At 41.5% G+C, this 21,733-nt stretch overlaps 2 protein-coding genes and 1 long non-coding RNA gene across 6 annotated transcripts in view; 1 reads left to right on the forward strand and 2 right to left on the reverse strand.

The window, feature by feature from the left end:
* Positions 1 to 374: 374 nt before the first annotated feature.
* Positions 375 to 15,308, reverse strand: LOC143746429 (cytochrome P450 3A30-like). 3 transcript variants are annotated; one of them, XM_077238229.1, is made up of 14 exons: positions 11,019 to 15,308; positions 10,750 to 10,928; positions 9,983 to 10,076; positions 7,854 to 7,906; positions 7,465 to 7,564; positions 3,513 to 3,626; positions 3,138 to 3,226; positions 2,767 to 2,915; positions 2,241 to 2,371; positions 2,088 to 2,169; positions 1,857 to 2,017; positions 1,555 to 1,781; positions 884 to 1,046; positions 375 to 800 (listed from the first exon to the last, which is right to left on the reverse strand). In XM_077238229.1, the coding sequence occupies exons 2-14, from the start codon at positions 10,818 to 10,820 to the stop codon at positions 696 to 698; spliced, it is 1,539 nt and encodes a 512-aa protein (XP_077094344.1). In that variant the 5' UTR covers positions 10,821 to 10,928; positions 11,019 to 15,308; the 3' UTR covers positions 375 to 695. The 3 variants fall into 3 exon arrangements, with proteins under 3 accessions (XP_077094344.1, XP_077094349.1, XP_077094353.1); XM_077238234.1 differs by having other exon boundaries at positions 10,750 to 10,845; positions 10,958 to 11,089; XM_077238238.1 differs by lacking the exons at positions 7,854 to 7,906; positions 11,019 to 15,308 and having other exon boundaries at positions 10,750 to 10,791.
* Positions 375 to 21,733, reverse strand: part of LOC143746412 (cytochrome P450 3A30-like) — a 28,881-nt gene continuing 7,522 nt past the window's right edge. For both annotated transcript variants that reach the window (XM_077238219.1, XM_077238220.1), the window contains 3 exons: positions 20,663 to 20,825; positions 20,338 to 20,579; positions 375 to 546 (listed from right to left, as the gene is read on the reverse strand). In XM_077238219.1, coding sequence (XP_077094334.1) covers positions 20,475 to 20,579; positions 20,663 to 20,825 — 268 coding nt within the window. In that variant the 3' untranslated portion in view covers positions 375 to 546; positions 20,338 to 20,474. The remainder of the gene's footprint in view (positions 547 to 20,337; positions 20,580 to 20,662; positions 20,826 to 21,733) is intronic.
* LOC143745988 (uncharacterized) lies at positions 15,896 to 17,825 on the forward strand. Its single transcript, XR_013206375.1, has 2 exons — positions 15,896 to 16,438; positions 16,891 to 17,825. It is a non-coding gene; the product is annotated as an uncharacterized LOC143745988 (long non-coding RNA).

Below are 21,733 nucleotides of genomic sequence, written 5' to 3' on the forward strand. Positions count from 1 at the left end.
ATTATAGAAGTGGTACAAACCAAGCTGAAAAAAATATGTTCTAAGAACGTTTGTAAACGTTCCCATTAAATTATCAAAACATTATTTCTGAATGTTCTCTGAACGTTTTTTAAATTTTTTACATTTTTTAAAAACGTTTTTCTCACGGAACATTCCATTTTATCATTCTTCAAACATCATGGGCACTTTTACTTTTGAGTGTTCTCTGAACTTTCTGAAACAAGATGATAGAGGAATGTCCAACTTTAACGTTTTGTCTCAAACATTGTTACAGTTGGTGAGATTGATTCATTTCTGTGAATCTTTTCAAACTCTGTTTAAAGTGAATTGGTTCAGTAATTTGTTTTTAATAGACACAACACACACAAGTCAGATACATTTCTGCAGACTTTATTTCTTTGATAAACTCTCATTTCCATATAATTTCTTAACAAGTGAATCTAATTTCTGGCGTTTTCTCAATTATCAAAGTAAAACCTTTAAACACGAGTCTCAGGGAACAACAGAATCTGTCTGACATTCACTACAGAGGTAAAGTTGCTAAACCTCTCAGTCAGAGTCTGAAAGGCCCTGAGAACCTCAGTCGAATCCTCCTCTTCACTGAAGACTAGAGACTACGTCTATTCTTTTATTTAAAAAGACCCATCAAACCTTCTCCTCGGACTGAAAGAGAAGTGTGCAGCAGACAAGCTGCGTTACGATTTGTTGTTACAAACGTCTGAAGCTGTCCGAGGCTTGAGTTTGAGCTTGATGGGGTCTTTGGGAGCCAGTAGACCATTAAGGCCGAGCTCTAGAGGAACCTGTGAAGAGCAAGAGAAGGTCAGTGTGAGTGAACGAATGAATGAATGTCCTCCTGTTACCAGACACCAACCCGTCTGCTCACCTGTGTCTCCGCACACACAGAGACATCGAACCTCTGCAGGATCTCCACGATCGCCAGCTTCATGGTCAGCTGAGCAAATCGCATCCCGATGCAGTTCCTGGGACCGAGGCCGAAGGGCATGTACATGTAGGGGTCGATCGTCTCCTTGTTCCCTTTAATGAACCTGTTAATAAGGCAGGGAAGAGTCACGTTGGGTTGAAGTATTTATACAGACAATTACTCTAAAGATCCAACCTTGAGTTTCTAGTGCAACAGTGTTGTTACCTTTTCAGCTGCCTTAACCAATACATTTTTTTAACCAAAACTATTCATTTTTTTAAATGGACGTTAAAAGAGTTCTCCAAGTGCAGTTTGATTGTTTTGATTCCCTGATTGGAGATTTATTTGGGTTTTATGGGTAATGTAGTTTCTCACCAGGATTCCCATAAACAATTGATAAACAATTCTTTGAAAAAGTAATTTAAAATAATGTGGAATGATGGCTTCATCAAAAGCAGATATAATTGATGAACAACTTTGTAGCTCACAGTAAGGTCTGTCTTTAACGTTTAACATTAAAAATCAATTCCCCTATGTGAAGGATTTTCACATCCAGATCCGACTGTTGTGTTCTATTGTAGCTGGTGGAGCTTGACTGTATGATGAGTGAAACAGGAGAAACCCGTCCTGACCTCTCAGGTTTGAAGCTCTCGGGGTCGCTCCAGTAATCCGGGTCTCTGTGGAGGGCGAAGGTCGGGATCATGACGACTGTATCTTTTGGGATGATGACACCGTTGATTTCCACCGTTTTCTTGCAGACCCGTTCGAGTCGAGCTGCGACAGGGAACAGACGGAGGGACTCGTTCAGCGCGGCGTCCAGATAGTCCATGTTCATGACGGCTTCGTAGTCCACCGGGGCCTTCAACACACAATCAATGGTTAAAGTCTCAAACTCATCACACCGATCCCAACGAGTGTTTCAATGGAGTACTACCTTATTTGGGAAGGTCTCGTCGATTTCCTCCTGCAGTTTCTTCATGGCCTCTGGGTTGGTTGCGAGATTGTAGAATAAGAACGACAGAGTGCTGCTGCTGGTCTCGTAACCGGCGAAGATGAAGATCATGGCCTGCGATAAGATCTCGTGGTCGCTCAGACCTACACAGGACACGGTGTCTTCACATATGGAAGACAGCTTTCTTATGGTTAACCATCTGATATGCTTCACCTTTCTCTGTGTGTTCCTCGCCATGCTGAGTTTTCCCTGCCGTCTGAGAATCGACCATCAGCTGCAGGAAGTCAACTCTCTTCTGCAGGAATTGAGAAGAGTGGTTTAAAACATCATGGCTATATAGTTCTTCAGGTTAAGTGTTTTTTGTACCTTCTTGTGGTCGTTGGCCACTCTTTCAGACTTGATCTTCTGTAAGGCAGCGTAGAAGAAATCGGTCACAGATGTTGGGAAAAATGCAAAATCCATTTTTGCCAGGACGGGGGTGATGAAAGGAAACAAAGCTACAGAAGAAATAGTAAAATCTCTTAACAGCGAACATTCTCAGGTTTTTGCTAATGTTCTAACAAGGTTCTCTCAAAGTTATGAACAAATGTTCTTCCATAAAGATTTATGGAATGTTCATTTAAAGTTTTCTGGTCTTTAATAATGTTCTCAAAACGTTAGCACAAAAACATAATTTATATTTATATCGCTCATGGATTGTTTTTTCCTGAAACATTTTTGTTGGACGTTTGTCTAATGTGTTTAAAATGTTACTACTTGTTTCAGAACATTTAAAAGTTACGTTCCATAATGTTTTCAAAATGAGAAAATGAAATGTTCCTTTAACATTTGCATAACCAAGGAAAAAGCTTTTGAAGTGTGTTTAACTGACAGGATTAGTTGAGTTCTTTACCGCTGATCAGGAACACAGGGTTTAGGAAGTCGAACTTCAGCATTTTCTTTATGTTGGTCACAAATGGATCTTTGGGGTTGTTGAGGGAGTCGATGTCCACGCTGAACGCTGTGCTGGTCACCACATCCATACTGTACGCGCCGAAGAACCTGAACACATGCAGTCAAGAGAAAGCCATTATTATTCTCATCTGATAAATATACAGCCTATATTCCCAATATGTAGTGAATGTTTCCTCTGTTCAGGAGGTTATTAAGAGTGATTGGTGAGGAAATCGAACACCTTTGCTCTGTTAATTATAGTGATATTATTGCGGCTCCGTTCTTATCTCTTCAGATATCAAGAAGCGTTTGTGATATGCAATGTCTCACTCTTTAATATCTACGTTTTCTCCTCGTGTTGCTGATTTCCCCAGATTCTGTACTAGAATTTGAGAGTGTGTCTTCATGATGCCAAACATCTAGAGTGAGAATCAGAAGTACATAATCATCATCTTCATCTTCATAACATCTTTAGTGGTAATGTTGATATTTATTATGAAGAGAACAAAACATACACACATCCTCCTCAGCATGAATGATGCAGTAGTTCAGTTAAAATGAGTCATTCATCTCAAACTGAATTCTTGTTTGTTTGTACTGTAGCACGATAGTACTGCCTTCACGTAACGCTTCAGATAAGCGATGTAATAAATACTGCTGTAACCCTTGTTTGCGTGAGAATGATCCAGATAAAGACTCACGGACCTCCTTTAACCTCCCGCTGGTGAAGGAAGGCGAGAGGACACTGCGGATTCTCCTCCAGTCGTCGTCTTCAACGACGGTCAAGGCGTCGTAAAGCGGCCCGTTCAGACGGAAGTCCTGCCAGATCAGAGGACAAATGTGGACACAATGAAGATAAAATGACGATACAAGCACAATTTCTGTCCTGAAAACATTCAAATGATTAATAAAAATAATTCATATTTATTACCTGAAGTACCTTTATATTTTTACAGAGATAAAAGATGGGAGGAAAAACATTGCATTCTCTCAAATCTTTCAAAAACGGAAGAGAGGTGTTTTGTTCCGCGACTACAGCGCCTCACGGTCACCCAGTTGCCCTGCTGCACAGGCTCCACAGCCGGAAGGGTTGAGAGTCAGCTGATGTGAGCTTGACTAACGTGACCTGACAGAACTAACGCGATGCTTGATATCTTTTGCGTTCTCTCACAAATCTTTTGCATTTCCAAGAGAAACTTTGCGTTCCTTCACAAAACCTTTGCATTCACCGAGAAACTTTGCATTCTCAGAAATCTTTTGCGTTCCCTGAGAAACTTTGCGTTCTCTCACAAAACTTTTGCATTCACCGAGAAACTTTGCATTCTCAGAAATCTTTTGCGTTCCCTGATAAAGTTTGTGTTCTCTCACAAAACTTTTGCGTTCACCGAGAAACTTTGCATTCTCAGAAATCTTTTGCGTTCCCTGAGAAACTTTGCGCTTTCTTGCAAATTTTTTGTTCCCAAGAGAAACTTTACTTTCTCTCACAAATCTTTTGCGTTCCCTGAGAAACTTTGCGTTCTCTCACAAAACTTTTGCATTCACCGAGAAACTTTGCATTCTCAGAAATCTTTTGCGTTCCCTGAGAAACTTTGCGCTTTCTTGCAAATTTTTTGTTCCCAAGAGAAACTTTACTTTCTCTCACAAATCTTTTGCGTTCCCTGAGAAACTTTGCGTTCTCTTACAAAACTTTTGCATTCACCGAGAAACTTTGCATTCTCAGAAATCTTTTGCGTTCCCTGAGAAACTTTGCGCTTTCTTGCAAATTTTTTGTTCCCAAGAGAAACTTTACTTTCTCTCACAAATCTTTTGCATTCCCTGAGAAACTTTGCGTTCTCTTCCAAACCTTGGCATGTCAGAGCCCGCCAGTATGGGCATGGCTTATAGCTATATAAGTATGTGCGCAGAGAGTTTGTGTGTGTGTGCTCCGTCTCATTGAGTTTGTGCACGAGTTTTTGTGTGTGTGTCTGTGTGTGTGTGTGCGCGCGCGTGTATCATATGTGCGTGGAGAGTTTGTGTGTGCACGCATCTCGTGTGTGTAGAGTTTGCGTGTATGTGCGTGAGCGACTTTAGGTGTGTCGTTGTGCATTTCATATGTATTTGTTTGAGCATTCAGCAGTATACATGTATGTTTGACTACTTAATATATGTGTATGCAAGTGTTTCATATATGTGTGCGTGAATGAAGTTTGATTTAAGCTCTAGACGGCGCCTCATATGAGGGTGAGAGAGTGTGCGTGCGAGAGAGAGAGAGGGACGCGCTACGGCGCTCTGTAATCAAATATGATTGTGAATAGGCCCAGTAAAAAAAAACAATAATAATTAAAAAAAACATTCGAAAATCAATGTGTGGCGGTCAGCGTTGATATTGTCATCCAGTCTCTTTGGTAGAGAGTGAGAGAGAGAGAGAGAGAGAGAGAGAGAGAGAGAGAGAGAGAGAGAGAGAGAGAGGGATAGACGAGGAAAACAAAACAAGCATGCAAATGGAAATTATCGCGGCCAGAAAAATTATCGAGATTATTTTTTTTATCGTGCGATTAATTGATTTATTGATTATCGCGACAGGCCTACAAACAGGCGAACGGGAAGATCTTGCATCCCCGTCTTGACTTGTGGGCCCTCCATGTATAAGCCCCTCAACGGGTATCCGGGAACCTTCCAGTAAGGGTGCTAAATACCATTACTGAAGCAAGAGCACCTTCAACCAGGCGTCTTTATGCTCTAAAATGGTCAGTGTTCTCCGGCTGGAGCACAGCATGGAGCCTGGACCCCTACTAATGCGGAGTGACAAAGGTTCTTTCCTTTCTACAAGAGCTTTTGGGGTTGCGCTCCCTCCACGCTCAAAGTATATGTGGCGGCCATAGCAGCACTTTGCGCTCACGTGGCCATGCAATCACTGGGAAGAAACAACCTAGTTTTGCTCTTCCTCAAGCGGGCCAGAAGGCTAAACCCGCCTCAAACCCCCTCTATACCCATCTGAGACCTCTCCACGGTCCTGGAAGCCATGAAAGGGGCCCCTTTCGAGCCGCTTCAGCCTGCTGACCTGAAGCCACTTTCACTCAAAACTGATCTCTTGCTAGCACTGGCATCAGTCAAGGGAGTGGGTGATTTGCAAGCACTCTCAGTGAGCACTTCCTGCCTTGAATTCGGGCCTAATGACTCCAAAGTCATCCTTAAGCCAAGGCACGGGTATATTACCAAAGTGCTCTCGACTCCATTCAGAGGAGGTCATTTCGCTGTCAGCTCTTCCCTTGTCAGAAGACGAAAGAGACGCGAACCTACTCTGCCCTGTGAGGGCTCTCAGAGTATATTTAGAGCGTTCTGCCCCCTTCAGGCAGTCAGAACAGCTCTTCGTATGCTTCGGCGGCTGCACCAGAGGTTTCGTGGTCACGAAGCAGAGACTGTTACATTGGATAGTTGATACTATCAATCTTGCTGGCTTATGAATCTAAGGGCCCCCATGGTCCCATAGACATCAAAGCTCATTCCACGAGAACATGGCCTCTACATGGGCATGGTCCAATGAAATACCAATTGAAGATATTTGTGCAGCGGCCGGCTGGGCCTCACCGTCCACATTTATGAGGTTTTATAACCTGGAAGATCCCGCTTTACAAGCAAGGGTTCTTTCCTTAAATAAAGTGTCTAAGCATATTTTCCACAATTATAAGGCCAGACATCTGTCTGGTCCTGGGTGAACGTGAACTACAGTTCTATATACAATATAAAGAAGTAGCTTGGCCCTTTATAAGGCCCATTCCTATATTTCCCTATATGAGGCTCATTACTGATCTGGCCTCTATTAGGACTCATAACTTTACTCTTATATGAGGCACTTGGCCCTAGGCTTTAGTATGGGGTGAAGTTTTGAAAAGGGTTCCCCTAGCTTAAGCTAACTTACGCAATATGAAAGACCTCTCGAAAGGGAACTTCTCTGTTACTAACATAACCTCGGTTCCCTGAGAGTAGGGAACGAGTATTGCGTAACCCTCAATCAGGGGATCGCCTTCAGTTGATTTAACTTGAATCCTATGGCGAAAATGAGGGCTTTTATAGCTATAAGCCACGCCCATACTGCCAGGCTCTGATGCGCTCTGGCGCGAAGAGACCGGATTGGTTTGTGCATCTTAGCCAACTCGCCATAGGTTTGTGCAGTTGCCGGAGCACAGCCAATGGCCGCGCTAGACGCTCAGCTATATGTCTGCTGTGCAGCTGCATTGCATTTTAAAAATTTGGCTTCAATATTATCGAGAAAAGGAGTTTTCCAAAAGCGTAAGCTAACTTAAGCAATACTCTTTCCCTACTCTCAGGGAACCGAGGTTACGTTAGTAACCGAGACGTTCTCTTGCAAATCTTTTGTTCCCACATAAATGTTGCCTTCAGTCACAAATCTTTTGTGTTCCCCAGAGAAACTGTGTTTGCTATCACAAATCTTTTGTGTTCCCCTAAGAATATTTGTGTTCTCCCACAAAACCTTTCCGTTCCCAAAGAAATCTTGCAAATCGTCTGCGTTCCACTGAGAAACTAGCGTCCTCTCTCAAAAGCATTGAGATAAAAATTTTCCTCCCATCTTTTTTATCATCACCATGTCCTTCAAAGGGCCTGTAGTATTTCAAAACTATTTCAGTTCAGAATGATGATGAAGATGACGTGATTTTACCCTTCTGTTTGTGAAGAGAGAGTAACATTCTTTAATCAGGATGGTTTTGATGATGGATTGATCCATGATGCACAGAACGGGCTGCCTCGCATCGTAGATACTGTGAGAAACACAAACAATTCACTACATTCAGAAGAATCATTCAGTTCATTATACAGTAGTTGTACGATTCACTGTCATTATCATGGTCTTTTAATGATCGTCTTTCTCGGTTCTTCATTACAGATCTTACTGATCTCATAATGTTGAACCTTCAAACATGTTTGTCATTTCATCTTAAACTGATGCACACAGCGGAGTCATTTCTTTTTCAGAGGTTCTGTAATTATTCTTTCATATGATTCATTGAGATGGATCAGTGAAGTGTCATACGTTAGTCTCACACTCACCCCCAGACTCGTCCATACTTCTTGAAACACTCAAAATCGAAATTATGAAACCCCTGAAAGCACAACGACAGAGTTCACATTTAGACATGTTCAGAAGAGTTATAAGAAAAACACTGAGAGAAGACTATGGTATCATCTGTGTGTTTGACGCAGACAGGTTCACGTTAGATTTGCATGGATCATTAATGAACATGCGATGGACTGACGGAGAACCAGTAGATCATCAAGATCCAGATGTGATTGCAGAGTCAGTTAAACACAATATCAGACTCAGGGCTCGAACTTCGGTGCGGGATTGCGGGTATTGCGCATCATTTTAATCACTTCTGCAGGTCTTGCGTTTATAATGCGGGAAATTCCCGCAAACATTCATTCAATCTAGCATGTAGGCCTATGAGTAAATTTAATCTAACAGATTATAAGATCAAATCAGTCATTTTAAAACATTCTGCGAGATGCAATTTCACAGGTGATTCTGCCAATGTCGCGTCTTCTCTGTCTCTCAAAATAGGTTGCACAAGGCAAGCCAATCGCGCTGCAGCTGCAGGCGGCGACTCTAGACTCTCGCGGTTCAGGAGTCGGGACATTTGATGGAAAAGTCACTTGCACAATCGGGCCATTGCATCGTCACTATTGTTTATAATTTGTGCGTCTTTTTAAGTCATTAAGAAAATGCATGTGACACTATAATGAAAACAGTATGGGCCGTTCACGTTACGTGTTTTGCGCGTTCATCCTTTGCTGAAACGTCTTCGTCTTCATGGAGAACGTGGCTCATGATTGCTTAGCAACAGGAAGCCCTTTTTAAAAGAAGAGAAAGTGGCGCGGACTGCGCTTTACACGCAACATGTGAACGTGGATCCGTGTACTAGCTCTTAAGGCAGGCATACACTGTGCGAATTTCGTCCGATTTTGAGCCGAATTCTGACTCGTGCGACTCTTTTTCGGGTCGGGCCGATTTTCAGCTTTTTCGTGCGTCGTTTGTCGTGCAGTGTTCGTGCAGTATACAAGCGGAAACGAAAGGCGATTATCCTCTCCCGATCGGCAATCGGATGGTCTGATGAATTTCTGGCATGTCAGAAATTTTGGTCGCTACTCGTGACTATATCGCACAGTTGAAGCAGAGCTACGAACCGATTGCCCTAAACTCAGTGTTTTATCCCTCACTGCGCCTGCGCGAAAACAGATTTGAACCATTTCAATCTGCAGAAAAAAAAAACGCGAACTCTTTAAGTTCTGTAGTTCAAACTAGCTACAAATTACTGCTGCTTACCTCCAGTTTGTCCAGTTATTACCCACGTCTTACAAGCTGCGATGTAGCACCGTGCCTCTTTTATTGATTTGTTAAACAATGTTTTTGAAATAAACCTGTTTTTAATTTTCTTTGATGACTAATTATTGTTAAACTGATGCTTGTTTTGACAATATCTCTGGATACATGATATCGTCTACCAACCCAGCACGGGGGTTTATCGCACATATTTCACACGTATAGTGTGAGCAGTCAAGTCGCAGCTCGACGTTCGGACCGTATAGTGTGAGCACTTAAATCCTGAGCTTTGGCTTTATATCGCATGCGATCTACTCGTTCAGTGTGAGTAGATACCTTGCTGAAATCGCACAGACATCGCACAGTGTATGCCCGCCTTTAAAGGGAGAGTAGCCTAAAATGTGTCTGTCATTATTGTATATAAAACAACAAAAGATAGCATTAATTGTAAGGAATCAGGATTAATAGCCTATGTATTCAAATTATACAGGACTAAAAGACTATTCCTTGTTATTTTTTCCATTTCTAGCATTTCTGAATACTAGTGTTAGACCTAAAACTTTCTCTTTATTTCATGTATTTATTTGTGCTACTTTTTTCAATTTAATTCAAAGATTGAAATCAAGCTTCCTTTTGTTGTGTAAACTAAAAAAAAATGACCTCATTGTAAAAACAAATACAATGAGTGAGCAAACATTTAGCTAAACGTATTTTTTTTTAAATTGTCTAAAAAAACTCCCCCCTCAAGTTAAAAAATCGCCCCCATAAGAATGACCTAAAGGGCGATTTCCCCCCTATTTTCCAAAACGAAATTCAGGCCCTGCAGACTCATGCTGTATTTGCTTTCAAATAAACTCACCTCTCTATATCTCAACATCGTTCCGAAGAACGGAATGGGTTTGGGACCCGCTATTCCCAACTTCTTGAACTGACTGTGAGGCCAGTATCCATATCTGGAAGTGACATCAAAACCATTTAAATCAAAACAATCCCAGCTGACAAAATTATGTTCTGAGAACGTTTTGCTAATCTGGAACATTCCATTTTATCCTTCCGCAAACATTACGGGAACGTTACTTTTGAATGTTCTCTGGACGTTCTGAAAAAGTAGTTAAATTTAAAAAAAGACGTTAGATGAATGTTCAAAAGAAAAATTTCATGAATGATGTACTAAATAATGTTTTTATGCTGACGTTTTGAGAACATTATTAAAGTCCAGATAACTGTGATTAATGGTACTGGAAAAAAGTTCGTTCATAACTTGGAGAGCACCTTGACAGAACGTTTCCTGTAAACTGTGATATAAGACAGATCTTATGACACACACAGCATTAGATTTTTGGAATGGTTAAAGTCAAGTCACCTTTATTTATAGCGCTTTATACAATACAGATTGTTTCAAAGCATATTTACAGTTATAATCAGGAAAATAATGCAACAAACTGTTTAACCTGTTAGAATATCACCTGATACAGTGACTGTAATAATAGCCCTGCATCTTTACATGCACTCAAATGACTTACTTATCTTTTATAAGATTATATGAGTCTAAATGGCTCATTTTTATTGAGATTTCAGAACTAAAGATTTAAAGATTTTAGACAACAAGAGTCATGAATCACTCACATAACCAGAAGCGCCACAAACAGCATGAGCAGAGCCCATGTTTCAGCTGAGAAGAACAGACCGTAGCTCATGGTTCCTGATCAGGGGACGCTCAGACTAGAAACACACGGAGAGGAGCAGGAGCTTTTTCTTCTCTTGGATTACACAACCAATGCGGAACACACGAACAGGAAGAACCTCTGCACACACAGACAAACACACAGCTAACCTCTGATCAGACTATTCATCACACAACTGGAATAATCACATGTTCTGCTCCAGTTACACACGCTTGTGTTTGTTTTCTGTTTCTCCTATTGTTGTGTCTCTTTGCCTCGGATATCACAGGCTCTGTTTGTTGGACGCTTTCTCAGAGTTGAACTCATAAATCCCAGAGGAAAGAGAAATCACATGATCTCCTTGAATTATCGTTTGCTCTGGGAGGCACTGAGATCGAATGGAGAGTAAATAACTCTCAGATGTGTCTCGGTCTGTAGTCTTACTGTACTGACTCTTTACTTTCAGACAGCCAAATGAAACTAAAGCAAACCGAGCTTACCGTGTGCGCACGCACGCACACACACACACCAATAAAAATAGTGATTATCTCTGTAATCTGTACACAGTCCCCTTTAAACCTCATATGGAAATGGTAGCAGGCTTCGGCTCCTCCTCGTCTTTTAGTCAGCGATACTCAGCACGTTCTTCAGCGTCAGAAGCAGAGGGAGAAGGTGTGTTTATCGATAGACTGTCATGATATTACAGTTTGTCATAAATGCCGTTTACATAATGTAGCCTAATGCAGGAGCGATACGAGAGTTTCCCATCCAGTGTAAAGTATTTGCTGCGTTCACCCCTCATCACACTAGTTTTCCTCCAGCGAAAACGTAACGTGAAGACACTTTAGAAAATGTTATTTTCATTTGAACATTTTATTTTTATATTAAAACGTATTATTGTGGATATGTCATTAGATTAACATCATGAACAGAAATTACTAAAAACACAATAACACTTTTATTTGTTGGTTTAACTATATGTGAATATATTGCCAACTTCAATGAACTCCTTGAGTTAAGCACTGACCGCATTTCTTTATATTTGACTCAAATATAGAAATAATATATAATAATTTGAGTCCAAGTTCAAACACTATGAAACGCTCCATTAACGTACGGATCTCTGAAACACTGCCAGCGGGACATTAAACAGGAAGTGTCTGTCTGAGCTCACAAAAGGTTTTGCGTGGGAACGCAAATATTTTTGCGAGGGAACCCAAAGTTTCTCAGGGGAACGCAAATATTTTTGCGAGGGATCCCAAAGTTTCTCAGGGGAACGCAAAAGTTTTGCGAGGGAACGCAAATATTTTTGCGAGGGAACGCAAAGTTTCTCGGGGGAACGCAAAAGTTTTGCGAGGGAACGCAAAGTTTCTCGGGGGAACGCAAAAGTTTTGCGAGGGAACGCAAATTTTCTCGGGGGAACGCAAAAGTTTTGCGAGGGAACGCAAATTTTCTCGGGGGAACGCAAAAGTTTTGCGAGGGAACGCAAAGTTTCTCGGGGGAACGCAAAAGTTTTGCGAGGGAACGCAAAGTTTCTCGGGGGAACGCAAAAGTTTTGCGAGGGAACGCAAAGTTTCTCGGGGGAACGCAAAAGTTTTGCGAGGGAACGCAAATTTTCTCGGGGGAACGCAAAAGTTTTGCGAGGGAACGCAAATTTTCTCGGGGGAACGCAAAAGTTTTGCGAGGGAACGCAAAGTTTCTCGGGGGAACGCAAAAGTTTTGCGAGGGAACGCAAAGTTTCTTGGGGTACGCAAAAGTTTTGCGAGGGAACGCAAATTTTCTCGGGGGAACGCAAAAGTTTTGCGAGGGAACGCAAAACTTTTGGAAAAAAAAATTCTCCCATCCTAACATTTTTTCCACCACCACGTCCCTTTAGGGGCTCCGTAGTTTTTGACCATGTAAAATTAGTGTTTTCTTACAATACTAATGATTATTTTTAATAAAGGTATATTACAAAGTTTTCATTTAGACCCTAAAGATTCATATTAACTTGTACAAAAATGGCACATTTTTGCCAGAATGGCATATATGACCCCTTTAAAGAAATTGCTTTTTAAGGACTACAACAAACGGCTGGTAGGAACTACACGACATTCCTTCCGGTTTGGTGACATCATAAACCTTAAAATTTACATAAACCCCGCCCCCAGAACACGATTTATAGATGATCAAGACAGAATATACTAGTCAATCATAAGAAGAGAACTACACATCAGCTACATAAATTCATCAACTAACCATTCAGAAATGTTTTCTACATGTTGTCACTTCTTCTTGAGTCTCTCCATCTTTGTCTGACTCCGGTTTGAACATAAAAGGCTAAAAGTTTTAGAAATTTTCAGTGCATGTCTGTGTGCTGTAATCGAAGCTGCTGAGAACGAGCTCTTGACGCTCCGTCCTCTGTGCCGGGAGCAGCAGCTCATTTTCCTTTAAAAGGACAGACACAAAAACAGTGCGTTTTTGCTCACCCACAAAAAGTGACAATTTTAACATGATATATAAAAATATCTGTGGGGTATTTTGAGCTAAAACGTCACACTCTGGGGACATCAAAGACTTAGGTTACATCTTGTGAAAAGGGCATTATACCAATCCTTTAAAATTGAGTTCATTTAAACTAACAATTTGAGTTGATACAATAAAAGAGATTAAGTTTATTCAACAGAAACTCAAATTATGAAGTTTTCTCAAAAACGTTTGTGAACCATGAAAAGTTGTGATAAATCATGAAAATTTGTTTTTTACAGTTGTGGCGGGAGCAGCAAACGACAGATGCAGTGGGAGTGGTGTCAGGCCTCGGAGAGGCATTTTATTTACATGAAAAATGTCCAAAAATGGGGAAATAAAGTGGTAAAACAAAAGGGGATCTGGTGTCTTCGTCGTGCCAGGGAATCGTGAAGGATGGGTAGTGATCAGATGGGATGGGTCCAGGTAAGGGGGCGGTGTCAGGCGGCCACACGCGCTTCTCTCTCTCTTTGGTCTGAGGCGCGAGGGGTGGCGGCTTCCGCATAGCGGCTTGTCCTCTTTAGGCCCCGACAACTGAAGGGAATAGCGGCCCGGCTTCCTAGCCTGTCATCGGAGTCACGCATGATTCTCCATTCCATGCGACTCACAGCACGGGAATCCCTCCGCGCTCCCTTCCTGGACCCAAGAGGACAAAGCGTGCATGCACGGGGAAAAGAGGTTTCTCGAGGAGAGGCACGCTCAGCATTTAACAACGGCGGTGATGAGGCTTTATTCTTGTCAGGTGTGCCTCATCACACGCCGTCAAATTTTCCTCTTCAGCGCCCCTCCTCTCGAATCACACCCACTCCAGTCGGGAACCTGGCGAAGGGCGGCGAGTTAAGGGACGGGGTGGCACTGATTATAAGGGAGATGCAGCCGTTCCATCACACAGTGTAGTAACAGACAGCACTCAGTCAATGCACTGATTTAAACTGCTATTAAGGCCACGGAAGGCCATTGTTTACACGGAAACGATCTGAAGAGAAAACGCAAAAGTGGCGTTGCGTTTTCACTTTTTATTCTGCGTTTAGACGAGCGTTATGGTTGGGAAATCTGCGTGTATATGGTGACGCAAAAGTTTATTATTTTTATTATACCTTTATTTAACCAGGAGGTCCCATTGAGATTCAGAATCTCTTTTACAAGAGAGACCTGGCCAAGGTAGCAGCCAAATCACAACAAATACACACACAACAAACACCAAATTACATTTTCATGATAAAAGAAGTACAAAAAGAACACAATGAGACTCCTAAGAAAAACAAGAACATGTCTCCATCACAGTACTCTTTACAGTAGTTTTAAATTCATTAATGGACATAAGGGTGTCTAGCCTTAGCTCTTTTTGTAGATTATTCCACCCCCAAGGTGCTAAATAAGAGAAAGCAGTTCTTCCCAATTCGGTTGTAACTCGTGGCACGTTAAAAAGCAACCACTTTGAAGAGCGTAGCTGATAAGTACCAGAGTAGACAGAGAGGAGGTTACAGAGGTACAGTGGAAGTTTGCTAAGTATAGCTTTATAAATAAAGATATACCAGTGCTGTTGTCTACGAATTTTAAGTGATGTCCAACCAACTAAATCATAAAGAATGCAGTGATGGGTAAGGGACTTTGTATTTGTTATAAATCGTAGTGATGCATGGTAAACTGAATCAACATGACGCAAGATGGAAGATGCAGCATGCATGTACAATATATCTCCATAATCAATTACAGACAGAAAAGTAGCTTCCACAAGTTTCTTCTTAGCACTAAAAGTAAAACAAGATTTGTTTCTAAAATAAAAGCCGAGCTTGACTTTAAGTTTCTTGACTAAAACAATAATGTGTTCATTGAAGGTGAGCTTATCATCTATCCATATCCCCAAGTACTTGTATGAAGACACTCTCTCAATTGATTTCCCATCCAAGGACAAGAGGCCACAGTTGTCAAGTATCTGTGCTCGAGCTTTTGAAAAAACCATAAACTTTGTTTTCTGTGTATTTAAAACCAGTTTTAGACTCAGTAATGTGTTTTGCAATGCCTGAAATGCAGTCTGAAGTTCCTGCACTGCTACAGAAATGGTGGAAGCCTGAGTATAGACCACTGTATCATCAGCGTATAAATGTAATTTGGCTTGAACATCTCTATCCAAATCATTTATAAAAATTGAAAACAGAATGGGTTTTCCTAAGATTGATCCTTGAGGGACACCTTTAGTTATCTCAAGAAAATCAGATTTATAACCTTCAGCATAAACACATTGAGTACGATCTACAAAATAATTTTGAAACCATGCAACAGCCTTCTCACTTAAACCAACTGAACGTAGTTTAGTCAATAACAATCCATGATCAACTGAATCAAATGCCTTAGAAAGATCAATAAATAATGCAGCAGAGTGTTGCTTCTTATCTAAGGCCCCAATAATATCATTTGTCACTAAAGTAGCAGCAGTAATAGTGCTATGGCCACTTCTGAACCCTGACTGAAAATTATTTAAAAAGTGTGTGAAATTCGATGTAGTATGCACTCCAGGCGGCTAGGTGGCAATGTGAAGCACTGCTACACAACAACACCAAGTCTGCGTGCCTGCGTACAACCTTCCTACTACTTCTCTCCCTAGTAGCGCGAAGTCCAAAGATATGGCGAAGCGAACAGCAAAAGGTGACAATTTTGTCTGGACAGACGAGGAGGTGGAGTTATTGCTCCAAACTACTTTAAATTTCAAAGCCACAAAGGCACAACAGGGCGTGGACTGGGAGTCCTGCCAGGCAAAATATACAAACATATGGACTGAATTTCTTCAGCAGTATCCTGTACCTGGAGGGACTTCATATCCACACGAGAAAGATGATATCAGTAAAAATCAGATAACATCCAAGCTGAAAGCCATCCGGATCAAGTATAGGCAGGCTGTGGATACCCAACGGCGGAGTGGCCATGGGCGAGTTATCACTCTATATTTTGATTTATTTAACGAAATATGGGGTGGGTCGCCAGCCACCACAACAATAGAGGCTGATGTTGAAACATCAGAGGTGAACGACACCGTAGACACTAGTAGTGAGTCAAACACGAGCATCATATCGCCGGATCTGTCGAACACAGAAGAATCAATTGTCAGCCCCCTTACCTCAGTCCAGAAACGGAGAAATCTACTTCAGGTATGTTTTTGTTCATATATCCTACATACACCATGCCCAGTGGTGTAGTGGTGTAAGCTACATGATACGCATGTTACCCACTAAGCTCTAGTATTTCACTTAAAAATGTCCAATGACATGTGACAACATACTTTCCATTATAATTTTGTCTTTATTTTATTTTATTATTATTGCATAGGTTAAATAAAAAGATTTTTCCTCCGTAAATAAAGATAAAATTCTGTACAAATAAATAAACATAAGTGTGTCAGAATGCAGAAAATGAAGTCTTTGATGCAGAAAAATCCCCCACTATGATATTTCCCACCCCATATATAGGCCCATACATGTACAGTATACCCACTACAATACATTAGACTACACCACTGACCATGCCATACGATTTATCATGGTCAATATCAAAGATATCATTAGCTAATGAATGTTAATACTTTCCCTCTGTTCTTTTCAAGGCGAGGCTCGATGGCCATAGAGGTGAAAGGCTCCAGAAGAATATTAGAGTGGATCCAATGCAGACTGACCTCGACATTAAGAGGAAGATTGTAGATATCTTGGAGAAGGCTGAAAGGAGCAACAGCAATAGGCTGGACACAATTACAGAGACTCAAATTAGAATAAGCCATAGTTTGGATGTCCTTGTGAGACACTTGACATCCCAGCCACAAGCAAACCGTGCCCCACCTGACCACTACAACACAGCACAGCTCATGGCCCCCGCACATTCGTACACACCACCACCCATGGGCCCTGCACATTAGTACACAGCACAGCCCTTGGCCCCCGCACATTCGTACACACCAGCACCCATGGCCCCTGCACATTCATACACAGCACAGCCCTTGGCCCCCGCACATTCGTACACACCACCACCCATGGGCCCTGCACATTCATACACAGCACAGCCCTTGGCCCCCGCACATTCGTACACACCAGCACCCATGGCCCCTGCACATTCACACACACCAGCACCCATGGCCCCTGCACATTCACACACACCAGCACCCATGGGCCCTGCACATATATACACAGCACAGCCCATGGCCCCCTCACATTCACACACACCAGCACCCATGGGCCCTGCACATTCACACACACCAGCACCCATGGGCCCTGCACATTTGTACAGAACGCCACCAATGGGCCCTGCACCTCCATCCTCATATAGTCAATTACTGCTGGGGGAACACTCCGACGAGGAAGAAATTGAACAATTCATGTTTACAGTATCAGAGGCATTACTTCTGTTAACAATATTTACCAGGCTCTGTTGTGTTGCAAGTATGGAGTAAAAAAAAAGAGACCCCCATGCTTTAGTTACTATGGCACTTTATTATTAATTGCATTGTTGTTTTATTGTCTATTGCAATAAAAACAAAGTAAAGAACAAGTTTGCAGCTTGAACAAGCATATGTTGAAACACACCTGAGATTAAACACTGTTCATGTGGACTAATAACTGAAGGAATACAAGTGGCTTGTTAGTTGAATCAAAAAGTAATTTTAACAAAGCTGTTCTGTAAATACACAATGGGTATACTGATCTGTATAAAATACAGAGTCCTCATGGACCCATTGCTCACCTTGCTGTAGAGAATGAATAGCCAGTGGTAAGCTACCTTAGTCATTGTCCACACGTGCAGAGTCTAGTCCATTAAGGGTCAAGGTATTTGGTGAGGGTTCTCCTCACCCTCTTTCCACTTCCCTCATTACAGTCGGTCAGATAGCTGTTGGTCTGGGTGGGAGGATGCAGATCCCTGTCACGCTCTATGGCTTCCTGCTCAACATGTTGATTCACAGTGTCATTACAGGCCTCACAGTAGTTGTGGAGGACAAAGCAAGCATAAATAACACTTGGCAGGTCAAGGAGATTTATGTCCATGGGCCGCCTCAGGGCTGCAAACCTGGCCTTTAGCCGACCAAATGCACATTCGATCACCATACGGGCCTTACACAAACAAAGTCCAAAGTAATGTTCTGATGGGGTACAGCCTCCATTTGAGTACTCTTTCATAAGGTAAGGGATAAGGGGGTATGCAGGGTCCCCCAAGAGAAAGATAGGGATGGGCTCCTCTCCATCCACTACCTGCCTTTCCAGTGAAGGTATCTTACCAGTCTTGAAGTAGGAGTTCACTTTGGAATTTGCAAAGACACGTGCATCGTGGACACTTCCAGGCCATTTTATGACCACATCCATGAATCTGTAAGGCAAGCAAATAGTACCTTTTAATTCTAAGTGCTTTGCCATTGTATACAATCACAATACAGTGAAACATTCATATAAATTGCATATAAAAGTGCTTAAACACCTTGATTAGGCCTACCTGTATTTGTGGTCGCACACTGCTTGGACATTCAGGAAAAACTTGCATTTCCTGTTTATGTAGTCCATGGCGTTGACGGCTGGCTGTTTAATTTCAATGTGAGTCCCATCTACCGCTCCCAAACATTGTGGCATTCCATGATCCTGCAGAAATCCGGAAACGAGCTCCTCTGCCTCGGGCACAGAACATGGCAACTGTATGTATTTCGGACCGAGGTGGGCAGTTATGGCTCTGCATGTTTGTCTGATGATGACCGACACAGTGGACCGTGATAAGCCGAAGGCGTTCGCGGTTTTTCTTAGCCGTCCCTCGTCGCTTAAATAATACAACGTGCAAGCTACCTTTTTGAAGACTCCAACAGGTGCTCTCATGTTCGTTATTTCACCCGTGATGTAAGGACGAAGTTCTTCACTTAAGGCGACAAGAGAATCTTTGGACATACGGAAGTTTTCACGCCATGCATGGTCATCAACTACTCCTTCCACAAAGTTGTCCCACCATTTACTGGTTCTCCCAGGTCTCGTCCAAATCTGTCTGGTTTGCCTCCGACGATTTGGTGCATCAACAATTTGATGGAGGTAATTAATGCGCCTTCTCTGATCAGTAATACTACCAGAGAATATTTCGTACAACTGCAGAAAAGACTCTTGTATGTTTAGCAGAGCTGCTAGGGCAACTTGAAGGTCCGACGTATGGAAGTGATCCGACATGTTGGTTGTTATTTTCCTGTACTGGTGCATGCCTGTGACGTAAACGCGTACGCGACAAGGGCCGATCGTTTTTAAGATTTCCACTCTGGAGGGTGGTTTCACTTTTTTGCGTTTTTAAGCCCCCAAAACGCCATTGCCGTGTAAACGAAAGGCACATCCGATAAAATATTTTTATGTTTCACCCGGAATCGTTCTCGTGTAAACGGGGCCTAAGAGTGAATGACAGAAACAGAGAAACATCATGTAGTTTTTTGTTCTACAAAATAATGACCCAGCAGCTGATTGTGACATTTATGGCCTTAAAGGCATTTGTGTTTTTTTATGTCACTTTGAATTATAGAAGTGTTACAAACCAAGCTGAAAAAATATGTTCTAAGAAAGTTTTGTAAACGTTCCCATTGTGTAATCAAAACATTATTTCTGAATGTTCTCTGAACGTTTTTTAAATTTTTAACATTTTTTAAAAACGTTTTTTTCACGGAACATTCCATTTTATCATTCTTCAAACATCATGGGCACTTTTACTTTTGAGTGTTCTCTGAACTTTCTGAAACAAGATGATAGAGGAATGTCCAACTTTAACGTTTTGTCTCAAACATTGTTACAGTTGGTGAGATTGATTCATTTCTGTGAATTTTTTCAGACTCTGTTTTAAGTGAATTGGTTCAGTGATTTGTTTTTAATAGACACGACACACACAAATCAGATACATTTCTGCAGACTTTATTTCTTTGATAAACTCTCATTTCCATAGAATTTCTTAACAAGTGAATCTCATTTCTGGCGTTTTCTCAATTATCAAAGTAAATCCCTTAAAGATGAGTCTCAGAATCTGTCTGACATTCACTACTGAAGTAAAGTTGCTAAACCTCTTAGTCCGAGTCCGAGTCAGAGTCAAATCCTCCTCTTCACTGAAGACTAGAGACTACGTCTATTCTTTTATTTTAAAAGACCCATCAAACCTTCTCCTCGGACTGAAAGAGAAGTGTGCAGCAGACGAGCTGCGTTACGATTTGTTGTTACAAACGTCTGAAGCTGTCCGAGGCTTGAGTTTGAGCTTGATGGGGTCTTTGGGAGCCAGTAGACCATTAAGGCCGAGCTCCAGAGGAACCTGTGAAGAGCAAGAGAAGGTCAGTGTGAGTGAACCAATGAACGAATGTCCTCCTGTTACCAGACACCAAACCGTCTGCTCACCTGTGTCTCTGCACACACAGAGACGTCGAACCTCTGCAGGATCTCCGCGATCGCCAGCTTCATGGTCAACTGAGCAAATCGCATCCCGATGCAGTTCCTGGGACCGAGGCCGAAGGGCATGTACATGTAGGGGTCAATCGTCTCCTTGTTCCCTTTAGTGAACCTGTTAATAATGCAGGGAAGAGTCATGTTGGGTTGAAGTATTTATACAGACAATTACTCTAAAGATCCAACCTTGAGTTTCTAGTGCAACAGTGTTGTTACTTTTTCAGCGGCCTTAGTTCCGGAAGTATTTTTTCTATAGTGATTTTACAGATATTTTCTATAGAGAGTTATAATCCATGAACCAAGCCAACCAGTTAACAGAGAATGTTCTCAGATGTTCTTCCAGTAACATTAATGGAACGTTATTTGGTCTTTAATAACGTTCTCAAAATATTAGTACAAAAACATTACTCTATTTTAAATGTAACTACTTCTTTCAGAACTTTCAAAAGTAACGTTCCCATAATGTTAGAAGAATGGAATTTTAGTTTTAAACTATTCTTTTTTTAAATGGACATTAAAAGAGTTCTCTAAGTGCAGTTTGATTGTTTTGATTCCCTGATTGGAGATTTATTTGGGTTTTATGCCTTTGGCTTGCTCAGTTGGGGATATTCAAATTAATTAACCAATCATACCATTGATCAGCTCTACCAAACTTGGATGTCTTTTTTTTTTCCAGTAATAAACAAACATTGTTAAGTTGTTTTGATTGATACTGTGAAGCAGCTTTGATACAATCTGTATTGTGAAAAGCGCTATATAAATATATTTGACTTGACTTGACTTTTATGGGTAATGTAGTTTCTCGCCAATCCCATAAACAATTGATAAACAATTCTTTGAAAAAGTAATTTAAAATAATGTGGAATGATGGCTTCATCAAAAGCAGATATCATCGATGAACAACCTTGTTGCTCCTCAGTAAGGTCTGTCTTTAACGTTTTATAAGTTATCATTAAAAATCAATTCCCCTATGTGAAGAATTTTCACGTCCAGATCCGACTGTTGTGTTCTATTGTAGCTGGT

This window comes from Siphateles boraxobius, unplaced genomic scaffold, assembly GCF_051911475.1.
Source record: "Siphateles boraxobius isolate OS27281-9 unplaced genomic scaffold, OSU_SipBor_1 10, whole genome shotgun sequence".
NCBI lineage: Eukaryota > Metazoa > Chordata > Actinopteri > Cypriniformes > Leuciscidae > Siphateles > Siphateles boraxobius.

Coding starts and splice junctions, on each gene's coding strand:
- LOC143746429 (XM_077238229.1), bottom strand. CDS start 10,820: ATGAGCTACGGTCTGTTCTTCTCAGCTGAAACATGGGCTCTGCTCATG. Junction 3,627..7,464: donor CTCTCTTCACAAACAGAAGG/GTAAAATCACGT, acceptor CTGATCTGGCAG/GACTTCCGTCTGAACGGGCC. Junction 3,227..3,512: donor CCAGCGGGAGGTTAAAGGAG/GTCCGTGAGTCT, acceptor TTCTCACTCTAG/ATGTTTGGCATCATGAAGAC.